The sequence below is a fragment of the Schistocerca serialis genome, chromosome 8 (genome assembly GCF_023864345.2).
Source record: "Schistocerca serialis cubense isolate TAMUIC-IGC-003099 chromosome 8, iqSchSeri2.2, whole genome shotgun sequence".
Taxonomy (NCBI): Eukaryota; Metazoa; Arthropoda; class Insecta; order Orthoptera; family Acrididae; genus Schistocerca; species Schistocerca serialis.
Window position 1 is genome coordinate 441,017,368 of NC_064645.1, and position 25,967 is coordinate 441,043,334.

Sequence of the window (25,967 nt, forward strand, 5' to 3'; positions counted from 1 at the left end):
TCTGTAAAGGTTAACTAGGATTTGCAGTAAATTACATTTTGTTTTTTTTCTGTAGGGCTACAGAAAAAACAAATAGTAAAAATGAAACACACTGGTATTGCATTGTTTTATTGAAATACTAATCTCTATCTGCAGAGCAGTATTCCCATTTGATACAGTGATAATGAACACAATAAAGTTGTGAAGATCAACCAAGAGCATAGGGAGATGATCCAGCTGTCTTCAGGTAGAAATTTCCACGTGTGCTGCAACAGATACATAGCAAGTAATTATTTGTATTGCAATAAAAAAATCCCCGGATGGAAACAACATACACAATTGAGGGCAACTAACCAGCCATCTGCAGATATAAGACAGACTGACACAAAGGCATACTCAAAAAGAAATCAGACAATACTACTAGCTTTTGAGCCTTTGCTCTTTTTCAGTAAAAGCATAAATGCAGAATCTCACATGCACCCAAATTCACACTGCCATGGCTTGTCGCAGCACAAGGTGAAAAGTTAGACAATCATCTGATCTTTCAATGTGTCCATATACCAACTACCATTATCCTCCATGGCAGCATTGTTATATGACCGTTTACAAACTTTGATAATATAATGTAAATGGATAAAAAAAAAAAAAAAAAATCTTCTCACCGACTGGTGGAAGGAGGACACACACAAAAGGATTTAAGTTTTACAAACTTTTGGAGCCAGTGGCTCCTTCGTCTGGCAGAAGAGTTGAATGGGAAGGAAAAGGACTAGAGAAATTAAAGGAAAGGGGTATGGTTTAGAAAAGTTATCCAGAACCCCAGGTCAGGGGAACTTATCGGATGGGATGAGAAGGAAAGACGTTCCAAGAGCTGGTGCAGTAAGCAGATTCAAAAGTATGTTATTTGGACATGATGAGGCCTGCACAGGATATAGGAACACGGAAAGCTGCAACAAACCAGTCTCTGGACTGAAGCCCACCACCACAATAACAACAACCAGTCACCCTCACTCTCAGAAAAAACTGATTACAACTGGTTTTACGAATGTCATCGTGGTTGTGCTTACATCAACGATGAATTAAGTGAAGGTTGACCTAAAAACGTTGCACTAAAAAAAATATTGATGCTGTGTGCAACATGATTGAAGGGAATTGACATATGGCAGCATGAGCTAGAGGCTACTTTAGGTATGTCAAAGACTGGTTTTACGCGAATATTTAGCTGTGATAAATAGCAGTTCCCAAAGGATTCCACACAATGTGAAGTTCATAAACATTCTTTTTTCAGTTGTTAGGAAATGCTCAAAAAATTGGGCTGAGGAAATGCAAAATCCATTCACAGCATCATGACAGAAAAAGTAAACTTTGACGCATCTATATAAGCAAGAAATATGCAGCAGTCAAATTTTTGGGTGTTCTGAGGTGATCTGAAACTAACAGAAGTGGTTTACTCGTGAATCACTTCCAAAAGACTTCTTTCTTTGGCTATGTTGGACAGGTCATGACCATTGTTTGAGGACAAAAGAAAAGTAATATTGAGCAGTGTATAACAATTTACCTGCCAAAAGTTGACAATGAAATCAGGGAAAAACCATTGAAAACATTGCATCATTTTTCATCATGACAATGCCAGCTGTCACATAGTATGTCAAACAATTTATTCTTTTCAATTTATCTATTACTTGACAAAAAAAATATCTCATTTATTAGCTAACATGTTTTCTAAAAACAAAGATGATGAGACTTACCAAACAAAAGCGCTGGCAGGTCGATAGACACACAAACAAACACAAACATACACACAAAATTCAAGCTTTCGCAACCAACGGTTGCTTCGTCAGGAAAGAGGGAAGGAGAGGGAAAGACGAAAGGATGTGGGTTTTAAGGGAGAGGGTAAGGAGTCATTCCAATTCCGGGAGTGGAAAGACTTACCTTAGGGGGAAAAAAGGACGGGTATACACTCGCACACACACACATATCCATCCGCACATACACAGACACCAAATGTGTATGTGCGGATGGATATGTGTGTGTGTGCGCAAGTGTATACCCGTCCTTTTTTCCCCCTAAGGTAAGTCTTTCCGCTCCCGGGATTGGAATGACTCCTTACCCTCTCCCTTAAAACCCACATCCTTTCGTCTTTCCCTCTCCTTCCCTCTTTCCTGATGAGGCAACAATTTGTTGCGAAAGCTTGAATTTTGTGTGTATGTTTGTGTGTCTATCGACCTGCCAGCGCTTTTGTTTGGTAAGTCTCATCATCTTTGTTTTTAGATATATTTTTCCCACGTGGAATGTTTCCCTCTATTATATTCCTAACATGTTTTCTTTTTGACTTGTAAATAATAGATTTCAGCTATCAGTTGTCCTTTTTAAATTTTATTGGCAGATCTAGATTTCATCTAGAAACTAGTCATTCTCAATGCACTATCATTTTTGATCAGTGCATGTAATGCCTGTTGGTCGGGCTTCATCCACAGCTCAAATAAATTGAGTATTCAATGAACTGTGGATGAAGCCCAACCAACAGGCATGACATGCATTGATCAAAAATCATAGTGCATTGAGAATGGCTAGTTTCTAGATGAAATCTAAATCTGCCAATAAAATTTAAGAAGGCCGACTGATAGCTGAAATCTGTTATTTACAAGTCAATAAAACAGTCGCTGCATGCAACAGCCTTCTGAATGGAAGGTAATCTGATGATCTTGTCTTTTTCTTATGTCAAACAAAAGAAATATGTGGACAATGATTTCATCACCTCAAGAACCCTTCCAAAACTATTCTTTTGAGATACTGGCACCAGAATGGAAAAAAGTGTTTCCAGAAATGGTTGAAATGGATGTGACACTATAAAAATTTTAAACACTAGTATTTCCATATCCAATAAAATTATTTATGCCCAAAACACATTTTTCTTTCATAATTTTTTTAAAAACTTAATAAGCAGTCCTTGTAGGTCAAACGACATCTGTCATGTTACACATTGAGCTATTCCATTCACTGTGGTGACCAGAGTGATCGCTCTCTAAGACAGGTGCTATCTCTAATTCAGTTTCTTTTAAATGTGTGACCTTCATAGCTCTTTGAGGTCCTCCACCTCACTCCCATCTTTATCAATCATATTTACATTCTCCACCATTCCTGTCCTTTTGTTTTCAATCATTTTATACAGTATTTGCTTATTTACTTTGTTATTCTGTTTCATCACTGTAGTCCTGTTCTCCATCTACTTTTTTGTTTCCTCAATGATCACTTTTTGTACTACCCATTTCTCACTTTACAATACGGTATTGCAGTGCTTGTGTTGTTAAGAAGAACGATGCAATGTTCTTTTGGACATGCATGCATCTCCAAAGGATCGTAGCATCATTCTTCTTAACAGCATAGGCACTGCAATATTGTATTTGTCTGCCAATACCATGCGGTGACTCAATTAAAAGTGTCCTCCCCTGTATGGGAATTACATAATGTGCATACGAATATAGGTTATGATGCAGGAATGATGGTGTATGGAATTTTGAGTCTGGCTGTGAGTCACGCATGGATAGCCGACGTGGTTAATGCGACCACTTGTATAAAGCAGGAAATCCAGGTTTGGTTTGAAGTTCGGGACAAATTTTCATTGTCGTCATTCCCTCATACACAGCTGATGGTTATTTCATATTTACAACTGCGAATACAGTTCATGCATTTCTCATTTTGTATTGTTCTCTTGCTTTTGATGTCCTTTGTTGAAGCCGTACTCTTAACACATTATTGTTCGCTAGTACATTAAAATTTCACCAGGGTGTCTCTTTGTATCTTCTGTTACCAGTTCTTTCACATACTCCTCTACGTTTTCTGCTAGTGTACACTTAAGACTCCTCCATTCTTCTTTCACAGTGTATGGCTTACCTAGTGGGATTTTTTCACTATTTTATTCTGCTATTGTTCTGCAAACTCTACATTGTTTTCCTTTCATTATTTTTTTCACCTTTCTTAGTTCTCTGCACTCCTTTCGTCATTCATTCATCTGATATTCATTACTAACAGCTAATGACTACTATCTAAGGCCTCTACATCTACATACATACTCTGCAAGCCACTATTCGCTTTGTAGCAGAGGGTACCCTGCACCACTACTACCCATTCCCTTCCCTGTTCCACTCGCAGACAGAGCTAGGGAAAAATGACTGTTTATATGCCTCCATATGAGCGCTAATTTCTCGAATCTTGTCTTCATAGTCCTTATGCAAAATGTTTGGTGGTGGCAGTAGAATTGTTCTACAGTCAACTTCAAATGCCAGTTCTCCAGATTTTCTCGATAGTGTTCCTCAAAAAGTCTGTCACCTTCCCTCCAGGGTCTCCCATTTGAATTCCCAAAGCATTTCTGCAACACTTGCACATTGCTTAAACCCACTGGTAACAAATCTAGCAGCCCACCTCTTAGTTGCTTCAACGTCTTCCTTTAATCCAACCTGGTGCGGATCCAAAACACTCGAGCAATGCTCAAGAATAGGTTGCACCAGCATCCTACAAGCAGTCTCCTAATGTTTTCCCAAAATTATCCCAATAAACCATTGCAATGCTGGTGGTACTACTTTGATTTGTGCTATATAAGTAAGTAAAGCTGTTATCAACCTGAAGGTTGGTTTGAACACCACAGTTCTTCACAAGGCATGGTTATTTAGGGATGGTGTGCTGTTTCCTTCCTCCAAACTCTGAATTGACCTATCCAGCCAATTACAAGAGGACACACACCCTAAAGTGGGTCCCAAAGCACAGTGCAACTCGGCATGATTCACATTAACAAAAATTGGCAGAGCTGACAGGAGTGATAAGTAGTAGATAATCCTCAAACTGACTGGGAAGACCTTCGGATGCCAAGTCTACAGAACTTTACTACTGAATCATTGAGCCCTACTTCTGTGTTTCTCATCATGTACTATAGTGGTGTGCAAGTAAGACAGCAGGTGCACAATGCGTTCTGACAAGAGAGGGATGAGGAATACTTTGTGATGATGTTACCAGAGTTGTCTCTGTCCTGCACCATAGTTAGTGCCCATCCTGGTAACTGATAATGCTGGGATAAAAATCAGATAGAGCCACTGCTTCTGGTTCTGCCTCTCCCTGAAAAAAATTATGTACTTGGGAAACTGGCTCTGTCACTTTTTAACAAAGCACTTTATGCCACCAACAGTGTCTAAGCACATTATCTGATCAAAAGCGTCTGCACGCCACTATGTAATAGAGAACTAATGACTAGATTTCTCGATAGGCGGACCCGCCAACTTAAAAGGGGGCAGGCAGTAGTCTGTTGTCTGTAGGGAAGCAGTAACAGTAGAATGGGTTGGTCAGGAGAGCTCAGTGACTTCAAAAGTGGACTAGTCATTGGGTGTCACCTGAATAACAGATCCATCAGGGACATTTCAGCACATCTAAAACTGTTTAGGTCAACCGTTGGTGATGTGATTGTAAACTGATAATGCAAAGGAACAATGACAGCTAAACCAAGACCAGGCATGCCTCATGTACTGGTGGACAGAGGCTGTTGAGCATTGTTGTAAAAATTCACATGAAATCAGTGGAAGTAATCACCTGCAAGTTCCAAAGTGCTGTCAGCACTCTAGCTAGCGCAATGACTGTGCATAGAAGTTACAAAGAATGAGGTTCAGTAGTCAAGAAACTCCTCATAAGCCATAAATTTCTCTTATTAATGCTAAGCAATGCTTCAGGTGGTAAAGAGTGATGCCAGTGGACAGTTGATGACTAGAAAAGTGATTTGGAGTGATGAATCACCCTATACCCTGTGGCAATCCAATGGAAATGTTTGAGTTTGGCAAATGCCTGGAGAACATTACCTACCTTATGTGTAGTAAATTACAGAGGAGCTGGTGTTATGACATTGGAGTGTTTTTTGTGGTTAGGATGTCTTCTCTGTATTGCACTTAAGAAACTGCTAAAAGCTGAAGTGTACGGACACATTGTACAACACTGTTTGCTGCATACAGTAGAGAGACAGTGCAGAGACAATGATTGTTTGTATCCGCATGACAGGGCGTCCTGAAATAAAGCAGCACCTGTCAGACATTGGTTTGTGGACAATAACATTTCTGAAATAGACTGGTCTGCCCAGATTCTCACTGGAACACCTTTGAGGTGGATTAGAAAGTTGACTTCAATCCAGATCCAACCACACAACATCCCTACCTTCTATGGTTTGGGTTCTTGAAGAAGAATGGGCAGTCATTCCTCTACAGACACTCAAACACCTCATGGAAGTATCCCCAGCAGAGTTCCGAATTGTCGTAATGGTGAAGAAGGGTGAACACAACCTATATTAATGTCCACAATAGGTCTCCAGCTATTTTTGATAAGAAAGTGTACCTTTGCATACCTAAATTAATGTGTACCTTGCCAGTATGGAGATTCTAATATCTGGAACCTGTCACATTCCTTGATGACCTGGGCTTCATGTTCTTCCCACGTAAATGTGCTTCATACCATACAACCTTACTGCTGCCAGCTTAACTATTTACTGCTTGTACAACGGATTCATAGCCTTAAGTGGTGCACACTAAGCATGCATACAGCCAAACAAAAAGCAAAGTACCAAATGACTCTTCAAGCCAACAGGCTATTTTTAAATTGGACTTCTGTTTTCTAGATAACTTATTTTTCCCGGTAAGGCAGTGCAGTGCATTAACAATGCATGATTACCTGCTGGAGGCCTCTGTATGCAAGGTATTAATCAGCAGAGGAAACATCTTACTATGGCTACTTGTGTTGGGTAGTTACGTGCTGTACTTCACCTTCACTGCTAGCATGTACTAGTTTTGAAGGAGCAATAATGATAGGTTACCTATTCAAATTAAATGCATCTATTGAAAGGTATCTTTTAAATTTCCATGTGATATTACAGCAAAATATTTAGAATTAGTAAGTAAAAAAGTAGGAACTCTTTGTCTGAATACTCAGAAATAACTCGTGTCATATTTGGTGATAATGACTGGTGGTAGACTTCAGTTTATTGGTAGAATACGGGGGAAGTGCAATCAGTCCACAAAGGAGATTGCTTATAAATCACTCATGCGGCTGATTCCAAAATATTGCTCAAGTGTGTGGGATCCTTAGGAGATAGGACTAACAGGGGATATTGACTGTATTGAATGTTTGTTTAATCCGTGGGAGAGTTCACAGAGATACTAAAGGAACTGAACTGGAAAACTCTTGAAGATACACATCAAATATCCAGAGAAAGTCTATTAATAAAGTTTCAAGAACCGGCTTCAAATGATTACTCTAGGAATGTACTACAACCCCTATGTATCGCTCTCATAGGAATCATGAAGGTAAGATTAGAATAGTTTCTGCACACACACAGAGGCATTCAAACAGTCATTATTCTTGCACTCCACACATGGATGGAACAGAAAGAAACCCTAATAACTAGTACAAAGAGATGTACCCTCTGCCATGCACCTCACATGGTTTTGCAGAGTATAAATGTAGATGTAGATGTTGATGTTGACATCAGTGTTGATATATTACAGTAGCTCATGAACAGCCAGAAAGTGTAGGCAGCTATTTATGAACTCAAAGTACACACCCCAAAGTGTTTATCAAACCCAATCAATCTTTTTGACCTGCCTGGCACAGTAAAACTGTTTTCCGGACTAGAACTAGATCCTAAATTTTATTGCTTTTGCAGCCAACAAAGTACCAATTAAGTTTTACTCAAGAGCTAAAATCTTTTGTTTCACATAGTCCCATTGGCTTCCACATACTGGATTGTATGGAGACATCCATAACATGTCTCCAAGCTTATAGGTTTATGTGGCTGTCATGATGCAGTAATCCCTCCACACATTTTGAACATTATTTTTTCTGTCCTGAATTCTGTTGCAGAGTATTGGAGCAAATCCCATAGAGTATTTATTCCTCAAGAGAGTTACAAACTAAACACCTTTCAAATAATGGAAGTAGTAAATGTATCTAGTCGTAACATAAATGAAATATTCAGCAGCCAACACACACACACACACACACACACACACACACACACACACACACACAAATTAAAAATTATGCCGGTTGGCATGGAGGTGGTCTGTCTGTGTGGAGTATCAGTTATGTGTGAGGAATCTCATTATGTGGACAAATCTGTACACGAACCAAAAATGTAGAGAGTCAAATCTAATATCAGTATAACAAAGAAACTTTTGAAAAGTAAATACTGTAGTAGAAAGTGATTTCAACAACAATCAGTGTGATCACTATAAAAAGTGTGTGTGTGTGTGTTTTGTCCTTTTTGTCCAGTTCTGGTGAAGGCCTTTTTAGCCAAAAGCTTACTTGGTTGGTCTTTGGTGTACCTATCAGCGACTCAGCATCTCCGTTATATGGTGAGAAGCAATCTATTCAAAATATTGTCATTATTCTATCCTAGATTTTCCATTTATTATTATTATTATTATTAACTTTTTTTGTTTTTTTGTTTTTTTTTGAGAAATCTAACATCTCTCAATCCAGTGTGTAATTTATTTGCATCTACATGGTGAAGCTGAGGATACACCTGGTTTTTGAACCAATAGTACTCCACTCCACGACGAGGGGGGGTATTGACCTTCAACAACCATTGGCAGACAGTTCAGACAATGCAGCTTCCGACTTTATGAACCATCGTAGCATAGAGCATCGTATGCTCATGCTCGAGTAGTTCATTAGAAACAATGATTCTGTAGTCATGGTTCAACGTCTTCTTCATCACAAGTTTATGTCAGATGTTGAGATGCAGTCTCAGATTGAAACACTGTATGGCACGCAGCATTTAGAAGCACTTCTTTTTATGAGGCTACCTGAAGTCAAGAGTGTACATGAACAAGCCCTGCACAATTGATGATCTCAAGATTTCCATTCATCAGGAAATTGAAGCTGTGCTGAACGAAATGTTGGAGGCAGCAATGCATCACCTTCAGGAGAGGATCCAAATTTGTTTCCAGAAGGACATTACCTCATTGACATTATTTTCTGAACCTAATTAAGGTACTATTACTGAAAGCAAGATTTTTAAAAATGAAACCAAGCTTCAGTTATTCAGAAGTGAGAAACATGCATTTCCTCTGCTGCATCCTGTGTAACTCTAAAAGAAGGCCGAGCACTCTGCTTATTGCTTAAGCTATGAACTAGATGGTGATATGTAACCATTGGAACTGGTGATAATGATGGTTCATTCGTGCAACTTTCTTTAAATAACATATTTTTCAATAGTTTATATTGTTTTCTGGTGTTCAGTCAGATGCAGTTATTTAAGTAACTTGATATTTGACAGTGTATCTTGTCATCATCTTCAGATGTTACATGTTGAATGAGCATCTTCACTACATCGCACCTCATTTATACTCTTATCTCTCCACACTCCTTATCCCGCTACTTGGTCACACATACTTTTCAATAGTTTGTGGATGTGATATACTTACAATTGCATGTTTGATATAAAGATTAGTGTGCAGTATTTAAAAAGTTGTACGAAATTAGAGGAAATACTCACTTAGAAGGACATGGCGCTCCCATAGACACTCTGGTGTTTCCTGAGCATGCTCCATTTTCATAGTTGTTGTAGCTGTCACACTGGTAGCTGACAAAAGCTGATGATGTTATAGATTCAGCATAGAGGTCATGGGAGCGACTGTGACTGCAATAACCTGAATGAACACAGAAATAGTTTTTACCACACTATTAAATGTTTATAGAAATTGTTACCTTATACAGCAAAAGTTAAAGGATAGCACAATTAATTAGCTAACCAAGAACTTTTCATCAATTACAGTGCATTTAAATAAATATTAAAGAGATATTTATCTCTTATTTGGTAATACTTTAATCTTTGTAACTTAGGTACGTGTCGGTTGCTCAGAACTACAACAGCAATGTTTATTGCTCTTGTGGTTTCAGTTGCTACTGTCTGCACATCAGTAACTTGCTTTGATATTCTTCCCCAGCTTTACCTGCATTGTGAGTAAGCAGTTTCTTAAGTTAAATGCATTCATTACTTTGCATTTTTTTCTTTGAATCATTTTGTATCACTGCATGAGATACAAAAGTATAATCTGTGATGTGAACGAGGTGGCACATTGGTTAGCATGCTAGACCTTTTCTGGCAGCAAGACAACCCTCTCTCTCTCTCTCTCTCTCTCTCTCTCTCTCTCTCTCACTCTCTCATTCAAAGCAAAAAAGTATAATAAACATGGGCTTTAAAATGAATATCTTAAGAGAGATGTACACTTGTTCATCTTCAATACTGTGAAACAAATCTCTTCTACTTTGCTTCTCTTTGCTTCCCATATATTTGGAAGTGTGGACCAAAACAAGGAAACAAATTGTCTAGTAAACACTGGCTCTAAAATGAATACTTTAAGAATTGTGAGCTCTTATTCAGTAGAAGAGGTGTGTTTCACAGTAGCAAAGACAAATGCTCATAGTTCTTAAGGTATCCACTTTAGAGCCAATGTTTACTGGACATTTTTTTCTTGTTTTGGTGCATACTACCACCCCTCAAAATATGGAAATCAAAGAACATGCATTAGAAGAGATTTGTTTCACATCTTCAAGATGACAAAGTGCTTGTAGTTCTTAAGGTATGCATTTTAGAGCCCCTGTTTGAAGAACTTTTTTGCTTTGAATGGTTGTTCCTGTCATATCCCTGAATATGGACCATTCCTCCAGGGACACCCTGTACAGAATATGTTGTTGAACAATAATAATTTTTTCACAGTCTTTAGGTACTATGATTGCCATTATTCTTTCATTTACATATATTGTTTCTTACATACTTTACTTATTTCTGCTTTTATAGCAGTGACAGTTTTCTTAAGCAGCCTGCTTGCCTTTCCAGTGCATAGTATATATTTTCTTAAATTCTTACTTTCTGTTCCTGCTTGTTTTGACTGATATTCATAAATTAATTAAAAATTTACAGTTCTTAATTTTTGCATATTATTGAAACCTTTGAGTTTCTTTAATCTGTGTCTCATATTAAGAAAGATTGCCACATTTGACCACAGGCGAACAGACTGAACCTATTAAGACTGCTGTGTTTCATTTTGAGGTAGGATGTAAATGAATAAAGTTTTGCTTTTGTTTGTGGGGGCCTGCTAATAAATTCTTCAAAACCTTAATTCTTTATCATTCACTTCCTGTCATTGTCCTTACAACCATTAGGCATTGTTCATAAAATCTTTACAGTATAGTTCTTCAACAGCAAATTTAATTTGTACTCACCACCAACATCAACTCCACAACCCTCTTGGAATTGCCCACCATTAGGGAAGAAATCAGCATGTCCTAGAGATTCAACCCACCCAAGAATTGAGGTATGTATGACTTGAACAAAACTTGCATCTGAAGAATCCACCCTGTCGGCCGCATCTTCATCTCCAAAGAGAGGAGCAGCTGGATCCAGTGCTGCAGACACACAAGTTTAATTGACGACAGATTATATATTGTGTAGTAGTTTACAATACTTCAAAAACTACATTAATTTTCTGAAATATGGAATACTTGCATGTGTTTAGATAATCTGTGGCTACAATTATGGGACAGTGATAAAAATAATTTAAATAAGCATTTTAACAGGCAAGTACTTATTTTCTAGATATTTCTTCTCCTAAGTTTACTGTATATGAAGGCTGCATGCATGGATTATGTATAATGTCATCATTAAAGTAAAGCTAACTTAACACAAAGGTGGGCCTAAATGCCGTGGTGATAATATGGACACTGTGTTACTAAGGTAGCATGATGAGCATACAGAGCCAGTTGCATGGACACCCACAGTTTATTTTGGGAACCAAATGACATGCAACTTAATTTTTTTTTTTATATGCAAACATAAAGCTTTGCCAGAGATGACTATCATGTTAACTGCCAGCAAAATTGTAAGATCATCTGTGAATTGAAACTTGGTCACTAGGAGTTACACCCATTCACAGAGTCACACCTGCTTATAAATTCATGTAAATATGGTAACATGAGCATTTTTGAAGGCCTATTTCCAGGAGTAGTTTATAACTAATAATCATGGACTTCGTGTTTATCTTAGTTTCATTAGTGTAACAATGATAACCTATGTAAATGTGGATAATCTGTAAGCAGGGTGAAAAAAGTACAATTGTTGTGGGACAATAATTTTTCCATAGTGTAAGAACATCTGACAGCAAAACTAGAAAATTTTGGTTTCAGATGTTACCTGTTATCCTGCCAACTGTTGCAGAAGCTCTGTTTCCAGCCACACCAGCAACATGTGCACCCAGACTGTGTCCTACCACTTCCATATTGGAAGCAGAAGCACCCTGCTGCACCAGGAAATCAATAAAGCGTGCTACAATTGCCCCCACCTCTGGGACAGCATCTGCTGCTGGTTTATAAAGCACATTGCTTGCAGGACCACGCCAGTCCACCATGATAATGTTGTAATCACCTCCTTGAATCCAACCTGTAAGTCAGAATGGATCACGTGCAGCATGATTCACTGTACTGAACTTGGTTTTCTATTTGCTCACTTATTATATACATAATAAATTGTGATAGAACATGTCAACAAATAACACAACTCTCCATAACTTGTTTTCCATAATATACGATTTCACTTATTGGATCTGATATACCTTCAGACTGCTTTCAATTCTTGAACATTAGTTCCATATACTTTAAAAATTTCAAAATGCTTGTTTTGGGAAATGTGTGATTTTAAATAGGACAACACCCTTCCATTACTGTATCTTGTGCTGTGAAATTTAATAAAAAAGCTCTCTTGAGGCTCTGCATCATTGATCTCAGAACACAATTCATGACAGGGATGTCTTCTGTTTTCCTCGAGGTAGGCACAACAAAAAGACTCTCACAATTAAAGCTTATGGCTGTTAAGGCCTTTTTCAGCACACACACACACACACACACACACACACACAGACACAGACACACACACACACACACACACACACACACACCGCAACATCTCCACTATATGGTGAGTAGCAACTTTCCTCTCCATTATAGTGTTACATTCCATCCTGGACTTTCCATTGTTTGATTCTGTTTTCCTTAGTCTCATATAATTGACTTCTAAGTACCGGCTCCTGTACTTCAGTTTCTTCTTAATAGCTTTATCTTTGATTTTTCACACCGAGTGAGACCCACACATCGATTATAAGATAAAATAATTTTTGTGCTTACCTCATAGCAGTATCAGGCTTGTTAGCTGCTACATGATAATGTCGTACCCATCTCATGATAGTACTGTAAGATTGTGGTCACGTCATGTGCTGGAGGGGTCTAGTGGTGCTTGGCTTGTATATCTGCCAGTGAAGTTACATTACATCTTGTTATGCCTTTTTAAATATTCACTCATTCCCAAGATTGAGCAGACTAGGATTGTATTATCAGTAGTTCAGGGGTGCATCACTCTAAGTTGGCATCTTTCATCTTTAGTTATTTTCACAATTACTTTCCTGTAGTTCTTTATTAATTAGTTTGATTTTTCCATCCTCTGTCAGAGCTTTATACTCTGTTCTTACAAATCAAGTCAATCATCATTCATTTAACAATTCATTCATCCATTCATTCTACTTCTTTGAAGTGACAAATGTGTCTCCCCTGTCAGTGATTCAGTCCTTTGGACTGTTCAAATACTGAGCATTAAGATATTTTTTTGCCTTTTAGATATTAGTCTCTTTTAACTCTCATTATTGATGTTACATAGTCTCACTCTCTTCTGTATTTTACATGAAATTCTTGAGCTCTTCTTATCCTGACCCACAATTCCACAGGCTCTGTTTGGTATCTTAAATTGCATAATTTGTCAAAAAAGAGATTCATTCATATGTTGTCATGTATCTGTCAAGTTCAACTATGACTTAATAACATGATTCTTTTTTTCTTCATCTCAGATTTTATCCTTCTTCCTTGTGTGGCACACAGAACCTGTCAACAGCAAACCTTGGATGCATATTCTCTTGCACTATAAACAGCTTTCGTGTTTTACAGTATACAGGTAGGTTACCATGATTCTACTCTAACAACCCATAATTGTATTCAATTACAGAAACTACGCTGCTATGAAAATTTTCGTCTTGAAAAGTCATCACCATCAGCATTGTTGTGAATTTGTCTTTAGTTGCTACTGTTGCTCAGGTTGCGTGGGATGCCAAACATTGGATTAATTAGTGAAAAAAATGGAGGAATACTTCAAAAATTTAAGTTTGGCACTAATTGCTGACTTGGGTTTCAGTTCCTCATCATTTCTCTTGAAGTCTTTTCACCTAGATTCTGTGCTCATTTTTTAATAGATAGAGCATAAGGTAGTAAGGCTAGTAGACTCTTCCATTTGTACAAAGGAAAATTACAAACGTATAGGTATAAAACAGCTATCTGTAGTAGTTCTGCTTTAATTTCTCTAGAATATGAGAAATATCCATTTCAGTCACAGTTAAGAAATACATGCTAGTTGCTCATTACAAAGAGCCCTACTTTTAGTGCCTTTGATGACAGTTTTAATCTTCTCTGTTTGATAAATGTGGTAATATTAATTTTAAAAAGATGGTTATGTACTTGTTACAATTAAAGTGTAGATACAGTTAAGAGCAAGTAAAATAAATAATGACATTACAGAAAATAAAATTTAAAAACGTTACTTTATTTTACTGCAAAAATTTTAAGTTCATTCTCCAGTGACACAATGGATATCCCTAATCTCATACAGTTACTCTGTCTGAATTGTACTTTTACAATAAGCTTACAGGGCATTTATGGGCCTACTTAGACTAAGCTCCTGAGTATATGTACTTTTTCAAGTACTGAAGTTCTGTTACACACATGTATCAGCATTACAATGTATTTACAATCAGAACTTGTAGCTGTAGTAACTGGTGTGTGAAAGTAATGTGTTTTTTATTGGAAGTGATTTAAAATGTTAACCAAAAGAAGCCACCTAAAAATTCACACTGTTAATTCAAGGTCATAATCAATATGTGAAGGTTTAAATTCTGCATTTGTGAACAAATCATGCATGAATTCTAATATTTTAGTAGGATTAAAAAAAAAAAAAAAAAATTAGCACGAGTAGTTACAACATTCACTTCGATTATATACAGGGTTGTCCAAAAAGATGTTACCGCTCATATCATACTACATAATTTTAAATTTTCTTTTGTTGCCGGCTAGAGATGGCCACCCAATATACTGTGGAAGAGATTCAGAAGGTAGCAGTTTGGATGGAAGTGGTTGGGTCATCCTCAACAGCAAGGGGGAAAAGTCAGCAATGGTTTCATAAGGATCCTCCAAACAGGTTAACTATCTGTCAACTGCAGAAAAATTTTGTGCACCAAGTCTGTGACCTATGACTGCAAAGGAAACAATCGACATCCAAGAAGTGTTGAAATGGAAGGCAACATCATAAATGTTCAAGGCACAATGACTAGGAGTCCAGGGAAGTCAAGTACAAGATCATATTAGCAAGTGTCTTAACAATTTCCCACCTCAATCTGAGAATGAAACTGTACCACATTCAAATGATACAGGCCCTGTAAAATGCTGGATTGTTATTAGATGAGGCACATAGATCCTCATGTTGTGTGCTTTATGTTGGATCAAGCTACATTTCATGTGAGTGTCAACATGAATACGCACAGTTGCATCATTTGGATTGTAGATAATGTCAATGAACTAAGATAGCACACCTAATCCAATCCAAAAGTTAACATATGTTGCAGTATTTAAAAATTTGGAGTACTGGGTCCATATCTTTTTCATGATCAGACGGGAGATTCTTACCTAGATATGTTGCAGGATTTTGCTGCTGACTGTCTTCCCCTCTGTATCGTAACATCATGTTACTTCTAGCAAAATGGTGCACCACCACATTATTTCTTAAAGGTTCAACATTGCCTGATTGAAAGATGTGGCAGATGTTGGAGTGGCATTTGTCTTGACCACCACAGTCACCCAACTTGACTCCATCTGACTTGTGACTATGGGGAATGGTGAAAGAATGCAAGTATGCTACAAGATCTACTGACATTAATGACCTTAAAGGATACATAACAGAAGATGTCCACTCTACATCTATGGAAATATGTGAATGAGCTATGGTCTTTTTGGTGAGAAGACTTTGCACATGCATTTAGAACCAGGGACTACGGGTCAAAGAAGTGTACTAACTACATTTAGACTTGTGTACACAGTGTGTATTTTATATCAAAATAAATAAAATAATAACAAAATAAAGGTCAACCCTATACAAGTGGTAAAATATAATAAAAGTCAATCCCACATAAGTGGTAATATCTTTTTGGGAAACCCAGTGTATTAATAAAATCCATTTATCGCTGCCTTTCAATTTATATTTTATTTATAGCATTCTTTCTTCAGTTATTTGGTCTTAAATCTATGGCTGTAAAACAATGTTTCTCAGATATCTGCCATCTTCCTTTCTGTTCAATAAGTACTTAACGGATTGAAATACAAAATGAATGTCACATTACTGGGCCTCAAATCTGACTTATGCATAATGGTAGCATTTGCACAACTGTGTATGATTAAACTACTGGCAGAGGTGTACAGACTTTCCCCACCAGTGCTGAGTAAGTTTTCTACAGGAATTCATAGTTGTCCATATATTTGGATATACTTGGGAATTGATGGTAGATGCAGTTGACATAAACAAAGTGGATGTATGCTGAATACTTTCAGAAATCCATTAACATCCAAATATGTCTCACTGACATTTCTTCTTTGTATGGAGATAGCAAGAATTAGATGTGATTCTGCATGGACTGATATCAACTGATCATTTTCCTGATACTATGGATATTGCAGGCAACAGTAATTTGAAATAGTTCCTGTTATGACATTCCTCCCAAATCTGCTGATGCCAGGTCAGTGGACTTTGGTTCATTTACACTGTTACACTGTTAAAACAACAGTTCACACGCTGGCACTCATTTACGGAAGTCATGCATGGAATAGCAATATGGAATCCTCATGCTGCACTCCAGAACAGTTAATGCAGTATAAGTTGTGGCAAGTGACAGTCTACAAGTTGGCTCATCTAACTTTCATTTCTTTTCAAAGGCAAAATAAATGTGAGAAATGGTTTGGTATAGCCTGATCAGCATTTTCTATTATTCTGGATGTGGATAACTAAAAACTATAAAAAATGCAGGTAGTTTATCTGTAGTATTGTTGCTCATTAACTACATCAGATCTCTTGGATATTTTCACTTTGAATTCAATAATTTTTGCATGTTCTGCAATATTGTATATTTATGTTCTAACTCATAATGAACGAGTCATTAAATGATTCCTAATTTTTATTTTTTCATAAGTTTTTCCATTCCTTGACTAGCCATTGTTTTGATATTTGACTTTATATTTTGGTTCTCAAAAGAAAGCATTATTTCGAAAACCTCATGAATTTGTGTCTCTTAATGGTTTGTGTGCTTTTTTTAGTGACTGGAAAGTTTTGTTGCAAAGTATGTCTCATAATTTTCAGTGACTTTGCTGAAGCTTTTTTAATCTACTAAAAATTAATTCATTACATATTTACAAATTATATTTCCATACCATTGCGAAGTGCAACTAGATGATCCTCATTTGACAACCATCCATGAATGGCAAACCTTGTTTGTCGGCTGTTGCTGAAGTAGCCCAGTGTTGAAGCATCTCCAATTGTCACATACTGAGCAGAGGAGGGGTTCGATCTGTAATGTAGCATATAGTTTATTAAGTTCGATTAAAAATGAAATTGAGGTAAAAGAGGAGTTTAAAAATAGTGTGCAGTGAGAGTTCTCCCACAACCATTTTAGTAGACAGATGATCAACTAAGTCATATCTTTTGCCTACAGCATTACATTATATACATTCTTTCATAACAGTTACTGTAAATAATTGATGCAAGTTTAAAGAGTATGGTGATGTCCATTGAGGTGATGCAAAAAGGAAAAAAACACCTTCATTCATTTATATAAAAACTAATTTGAGTTCAGTGAAGAATGCATAGTGTTGCTAGCAAACTATTTCATTACTTGCTTAATGGCATAAACATCTGACAGCTAATAAAGCTGAATTTGAAAGTAAACTAACAGAGTGTGAAATAGACTGCATACTGACTCCTTTTATGTCTTTATGATATATTATTCTCATTCACTCCCTCATATATCGTTTTCTTCAAGACAGTGAACCTTCAGCAGTGCAAAACAATTCAACATGCCCCTTAATGAAAGACAAGTAACTCACAGAACCAATCAAAAATAGTCCCGCACTCATGGAATGAGTGTAAGGGAGCAGAGACAGGAATCCTGCATTGCCATTCTAGGTGAGGTCCTAGTGGGAGTGGTTTGCCATTGCCTCCTCTGACCTGTTACAAAGTATCAAGTGTACAACTGTGTCGTGTGGGTGACTTTGATGAGTGCTTATATAGTGTAGTGTTTTGTTGTGTTTTTGTGGAGAAGGCAATGGAGAGGGTGAACCCTGGTGCCAGCACATAGCCCGCTCCTCTCAAATAGCAGCAAGGGAGCCACAGAGTTTAACACCCCGATCTTCCAGAAGACCACCGTCAACAAGGTCATGTGCCCTCACTTCATGAGGCACTGCAAAGAAGGCTGGAATTTAATTCAGGCCATTGGCACAAGATCTAGAGATCAGGAACTTCATCCAACCACCTCTCCTCCCCTTGCCGGCCAAATACTGGTAGGTAAAATTTTTCACTGCCAGGATTCAGGCTGGCTTACCTCTGAGTTGAGCATGACTGCACAAGTGTGCATTACTCACCTCAGTGACAGATGTGGGTAGAAATATAGGATGTACATTATATTGATAATTAACTACAACTATACTGATTGATACTATTTGTGATTACAACAGCTAAATGTAACCCAGTGAATTAGAAGGATGATCACTATTTTGCAAAAAGCGGCTCCATCTTCAATTACATTATGGAGCTGATGTTTACCCACTGTTGGTAGCTTAGTATTTACTTGGTTACACTGGTATATTTCAAAAAAATTCTATAACAATAGATGCCTATTTATGCATGCGTGCAGCTTTAAGTTGGACGCTGGTACTTGCCATGTATCTAACATGAATTTTCAAACCTTGGATCAATATAACTGGGTAATTTCTAGGAACAGTGGCTCTTGGTTGAATACCTTTGTACCAGAGTACACGTAAATGAAAATTATTTTTCATTTTTGTATTGTGATTGTGCAAATACCAGTTCATTTGAAACCAGTTTCTTTAGTTCAAACAATACCATTATGGAATAAATGTATGGGAAGTCATTGTGAGAATTCCAAGAACCTGAAACAGACCTCTGTAAGATACGTGTTAAGTGCTTAACACAATATCCTTGCTCCTCATTACTGATAAATAAATACTTTATTTACTTTAGGCACTTTGTCAAAAAAGACAACAAGGTGTGAAAATGAACAAAATAAGGCAACGTCCTTGTCTTTTGGTCAATGGAGTGAGAGATGATATTAAGAGAAAATCTTGCTGAACTGAGCTGCTTGATTAGTTTATCTACCTGTTGACACCATTTTGTCTTGTTATCCTGCTGGACCCCAAGGAACTTTACAGACAGGGCTTCAAGAATAGTATATGAAGTGGAATAGCAGTAAGACGCTAGCCTCACTCTCAGGAAGAGAGCAGTTTAATTCACCATCTGGCCATCTAGGTTAATCTTCCTGTGGCTTCTCTATTTGCTTAAGGCAAATGTTGGGATGGTCCTTTTAATAAGGACTTGGCCAAATTTCTTCACCATCTTTCCTTATACTGAGGTTGTGCCCTGTCTCTAGTGTTCTCCTCATTGGCAGGATATTAAACACTAATCATTCTTCCTTTACTTAATTTATGAAAATTAGTGTCTACTTATAGTGTTAGCAGATCATTTTTGCTTGTTTGAAATTGCATAAAATGAGTCTTTTTGATATCAGGACTTAAACTGTTTGCTGTGAAGTAGTTGTAGGCCTGTTCACCAATCACCTGAGCTGTTTGGTAAGGTTAGGTTTGGGCTCCTGATTAGCATGCAAGTGGCAGCAGCAAACACCACAGTTTTGGAACTCTCTCATTTTTGTGCAAATGACCTGTAGAATATGTAACTAATTAAGCTAAATTATCATCAGAATGCATAAGAAATAAATGTAGCAGGCATTGTCATCTATAATGATGTGAATCAATGAGAGTAGGACTAGAAAAACAGAAATGATATGCAAGTATCACGTGCCCGCATGCTGCTGTTATGTATTAAACACTTTCAAGACCATTGGAAATAATGAAACAGAGGTGCACATTTGATAATGTCTTAGATTTTGTTTTCTTTGATCGCTAGAAGGCATTTCCCATGAGTCACATACAAAAAATGTAGGCAAAGCTAAAAAGCAATATCCCCAATATGCTATTTCCATGCAGAATTTAGCATATTGAAAAATGCACATATGAATCCTGGTTATTCATAAGGAAATTATAAGTTTTATGTAGTGCATTTAGCAAACTAACCATATGCTATTTTACCTGTGATGAATCTTTGTGAACTTAGTGGATGTTATCCAAATAAAGACTGTGAAAGATATCTGCAACCAGACACAAACACTTTGTACAAATTGCATTACTAGTCTCCATTCTTACATGAGAATCCTTCTTATACCCAGGTATAATATCAACTGATTGAAAGCTAGCTGTTTATAGAAGTGCTACCATGGCAACAACCAAGTAGAGAATGAGATTTGTTACACTCTCTGTTTTGTTTTCTGTTGTCATATCACTCTGCAGATGACAATTATAGCCAGTAACATTAACTGTTGTTATTAATTTTCATCTTATTCTTTGGGCAGATTTTTTTTATAATATGCAAAAGAATCTCAGTAGCTAATGTTGAAAGTTACCAGCAAAGTGATGAGGCTACTTTGATTCTGCTAAGCAAAATCAGTACTGCAGCATAATGGAGAAGATATGAAGCAATTCACTTATGAACTGCAGAGCTACTGGTATTGTGCCCACATTGGCATCACAATTTTAGCCTAGTGATGCTGAGGGAATTAGACTAGGAAATGAGACACTTAAAGTAGTAAAGGAGTTTTGCTATTTGGGGAGCAAAATAACTGATGATGGTTGAAGTAGAGAGGATATAAAATGTAGACTGGCAATGGCAAGGAAAGCATTTCTGAAGAAGAAAAATTTGTTAACATCGAGTATAGATTTAAATGTCAGGAAGTCGTTTCAGAAAGTATTTGTATGGAGTGTAGCCATGTATGGAAGTGTAACGTGGACGATAAATAGTTTGGAAAAGAAGAGAATAGAAGCTTTCAAAATGTGGTGCTACAGAAGACTGCTGAAGATTAGATGGGTAGATCACATAACTAATGAGGAGGTATTGAATAGAATTGGGGAGAAGAGGAGCTTGTGGCACAACTTGACAAGAAGAAGGGATCGGTTGGTAGGACATGTTCTGAGACATCGAGGGATCACCAGTTTAGTATTGGAGGGCAGTGTGGAGGGTAAAAATCGTAGAAGGAGCCCAAGAGATGAACACACTAAGCAGATTCAGAAGGATGTAGGCTGCAGTAGGTACTGGGAGATGAAGAAGCTTGTACAGGATAGAGTAGCATGGAGAGCTGCATCAAACCAGTCTCAGGACTGAAGACCACAACAACCACATGTAAGAACTGTCATCTTGGAAGACTAGGGTATTAATACTTAAGTCTTCAGTAATAACGTAGGAAATCTGAATGTTCAACACCTTAAAATGTCTGCTCTTTTTCAACAGTCATGTCACCAATGAATCCATTTGCTTGTAATTAAAACAGCCATGGAACATCATACGACATTCACTGCCTCTTTTAAAGGGTCCTGTGGGATGTCTCGAGGAGCTTTGTAGTTAACACCCTGCCATCCATCATTCACAAAGAGCAGTGTACGTAACTTTCTGCTGCGTTTACTAACACACTGTGGCCATATTTCAGTTACAGCCTGGATGTGAGTTGCTTGTAAACCAGGATTTTTACCACTGCTAGTAAACACAAAGGACATTATACAGCAATAAACCTGTGAAATTGCTCACTTATTTCTCTGGTTGGCTTCAGGTAAGTTTATAGATTATGCTGTTCCGACACTTCCCTACGAGGTAAGGTCACCCCTGCCTGCTCCTCATCACGCTTGCAGCCAGGCACAGGGAGAGCAGGCTACCTGGCAGACAGCCCTGTTGCATGTGTTCTGTGCCTATGTGAGCTAGTTGGTTAACCCTACCCACGCGCACTCGGCCAGTGAAATACGATCGTGTGTGCTAAGGTCCACCTGCAAGACTGTCTGCCATCTGCCCCTGCCTTCCTGTGCCCATGCCCATCTGACTGCCTCTGGGTTGGCACATGAGCTGAAACAGTCTGCTGTGCCCACCTGGCTGTCTCTGGATTGGGACATGAACTGAAACAGTCTGCTGTAGACAGTGAACTCCGTTTACCACTTTGTCACATCTGTGTTGCACCACTTATTACACACATTGAACTTTAACATCTGTGAGAGTACTCTGAATACTCTCTCTGCAGTTGCCACCTCCTCCATATTTCCATATGACCTGGGCAGTCATCTAAAGTTACTATTAGCTCAGATATGGCGAGTGACCAATTTGTCTGAAGAATTTGTTTATAATTTTAGAAATGCTTGTATTTTGTCATAGAAATTAGCATTAAAGTACTCTATTAATGTAAGTTTGGTTCTACTATAATAATTAATGTTCTGTTCTCAGTTAGTCCTAAAACTTTTGACAAAATAAATTCAATAAATGTTCTGTAAAGAATATGAACAAGTAAACTACTTATACGTGTTCTGCACTGGCACTGCTACTGGTAATGGATGCTCTTGAAACAATATTTCTCTTTCAGTCACCAACTATAAGTGTATGTATCAAGTGTCCCTATAATGATTCCAAGTACTTTGAACAATGAATCACCGAATTTATCAATCCCCTCTTACTGTAGCTTAAAATTTTCATTTTCACTTGACTGTTTTTATAAACATGTCTTATGTTTTATTTATTAAAATAGTACTTACTTAGTATAAAGTCTGAAACTGACATCACTGTCACTCACAGCATACTTTACTGGGCTGTCATAGTCAAGATCAATGAGGTAAAGTTTTCCATCGCCACCAGGGATAATCTTCCAATGTACAGCACTCACTGAAATGCATATATTTCATTTAAATAACTAAATATTCTAAAATTTAAATGCTAAATTAATATATAAGTATTTGACCCATTTATTCTTGTGTTATATGCAATATAGTATTGTACACAGAACAAAAATGTAAAAGTTGTAGGAAATTGTCACTGTGATTGTAACAAAGCAGCTTTTAGGAAACTGCAGCATTCAGAGTAGTGTTGGAAAAGCTACAGTAAAAGAAGAAAGGCAAAACAATTTTTGGCACAAGACTCGATTCATTGCCAGAACAAATAAATAAAGCAGATAAGTGGAAAATCAACTGCTGTTTAAAAAATAAATATTGATTAGAATCAACAATTCCATACATTCATTGGTTCATTCACCACCAGAGGATCAAACACTATTTTGGGATGGAGGGGTTGGGGGGGGGGGGGGGTGGGGTGAATATGCACATACTCCACAGTAGTTATATGAGTATGAAAAAATATAGTAAAGTAATAGGCAGAAAATTGCTTAATATAAAGCTAGATACTCTAAAAATAAAGCTGCAGCAGATTCTGTGGAGAAATGCTTCTATTTGACAGAAGAATTTTTGATGAATGAAATAATGGTTTGAGCAAGGGTCAACGGAAACATCACTGTTGAAGCAGGCTAAAGACAGTCACCGAAAACAGGCCAAAGACAGTCATCAGTAATTCAATATTTTTGTGAACATGAACAGCAGTTCTGCCATTGTGTCTCTCTATTAGACCTTTATTTACTTATAGGATGTTGCTACATCTTCATACTGACTCTGTATTGTTCTTGGACTCTGGTCCAGCAATGAATTATTCATATAGCCGTCCTGTGTGCCTGGCTAGAGCAATTAGGAACAGAACATACAATCTTAATGATAAACAGAAAAATTATTAACTACACTGATTTTAAATCATCATTACTGGTTTCAGTTTTGCTTACAAGACATCTCACTTTGCAGGTCATAATATTTGGCACCCAAAGGCTCAGTGACAGCTTCCCCCCCTCCCCTTCTCCCAGGATCTTGGGTGAGTTCGCACCAGTCTAAGGCCTTTATCTTTTGCATAACCTTTCTCAGTCTTCTGTTTTGCTCTTTCCTTCACAGGACTGGCTGTCAGTTCTGTAAATTTGAGATTCATGGAGTTTCAATTTTTGTTGGCTTTGCTAGAACGCTTACACCTTCAGAAATAAACAGGTCCTCTTTTTCTATCCTATACATGAATATTCTTCTAATAATCTGATTCAGAGGGCAAGATTATACGAACATGATTGTAAATCCATACAAATTTTAAATATAAATAAAAACTCAAATAAAAGTAGCCAGTGATGAATGAACTAGACAGTCAGGAAAACAAACCAGCTGAAAGTATTAAAATTATGTTCCTATAGAATGTAGGTTTTTTTATGTTTACAGGAGATAAATCATAATATAACAACAATATTAGACATACCATCAGCTACAAGCACAGAGCACAGCAGCAGGAATAATTTGGATGCCATTTTGGATGGAGTCATTAGCTATTATGCGAGTGTTCTTAAATAGTGGTCATTATCTTATGAAAAGTATATCATAAACAGATAATTTTCTAAATTACATCTTGAATAACAACTTAAGTACTCCCAGTACTCTAAATGACAGAATTATCAGTTGTATATGATAAATAACTAAAGTGCCTAAACAGGTAAGGTATTCAAGGCAAGATAATGTTTGCTTCTTACCACATAGAGGACACACACACACACACACACACACACACACACACACACACACACACACACACACACACACACACTTTCTGTATCTGAAGAAGAGCACTGTGTGATAGCTTAATCTACTTTTAAATGTACTTTGAATTGTGTCTGCTGCTCAGTGCATGCTATATGTGGTGAGTAGTAATCTATCTTGTTTCATGCTTCTGTCATTCCATCCAGGACTTCACTGCAAAATAATATTTGCTACATACAAAAATAGTAATTACCTCTGTCTTCCACACTGTAAAGCACCAACTGTCTTTCAGCACTGCCACAGGCAGTGAACCACAACTGTATTTTTTTTTAACACCATCAGGCCAAATTGCCTTCTCCGTAGGCATTTAAATTTGACAAAGTAAACTGGAAACAGAAGAAGGATTGTTAATCAGGGATATCCACCCCATTGACTCAGTGCCATTGCTTATGAATAAATATATAACACAGCAACCTGTATACTAATCCAGATAAAAATAACACCTGTGAATTAGAAGATTAGTCCTCTACCAGGTATTTGTTGACTACTGGACCCTTGCTCTTGGGAACTAATGTGATTCTTGATGGAACAGAGAATCTACATCTGCACCCATACTCTGCAAACCACTGTGAAGTGCATGGCAGAGGGTACATCCTATTTTACCAACTGTATTTAGTCCAGTCTTATCCTTATGATCCCTATTTAAGTAATTGATGGTTGGGTACATACTCCTAAAGTCATAATTTAAAGTCATTTCCTGAAACTTTCTCAGGATAGTTTATGCCTATCTTCAAGGGTTTGCCAGTACTGTTTTTCAGAATCTCTGTGACACTCTCCCATGGATCAAACAAACCCGTGACCATTTGCGCTGCCCTTCTCTGTATATGTTCAAAACCCCTGGTAGTGCTATTTGATATGGGTCCCATACACTTGAACAATATTCCAGAATGGGTTACATGAGTGATTTGTACGCAATCTCCATTGTAGACTGATTGCATTTTCCCAGTATTCTACCAATAAATTAAAGCCCACCACCTGCTTTACTCTAGACTGAGCCCATGTGATCA

At 37.4% G+C, this 25,967-nt stretch overlaps 1 protein-coding gene across 1 annotated transcript; it reads right to left on the reverse strand.

The window, feature by feature from the left end:
- Positions 1 to 114: 114 nt before the first annotated feature.
- On the reverse strand, positions 115 to 24,674 carry LOC126417055 (lipase member H-like). The gene is made up of 7 exons (XM_050084948.1): positions 24,626 to 24,674; positions 23,050 to 23,176; positions 17,572 to 17,708; positions 12,200 to 12,445; positions 11,233 to 11,415; positions 9,503 to 9,656; positions 115 to 245 (listed from the first exon to the last, which is right to left on the reverse strand). Exons 1-7 carry the CDS (start codon positions 24,672 to 24,674, stop codon positions 188 to 190), a joined length of 954 nt encoding a protein of 317 aa, XP_049940905.1. The 3' UTR covers positions 115 to 187.
- Positions 24,675 to 25,967: the final 1,293 nt, after the last annotated feature.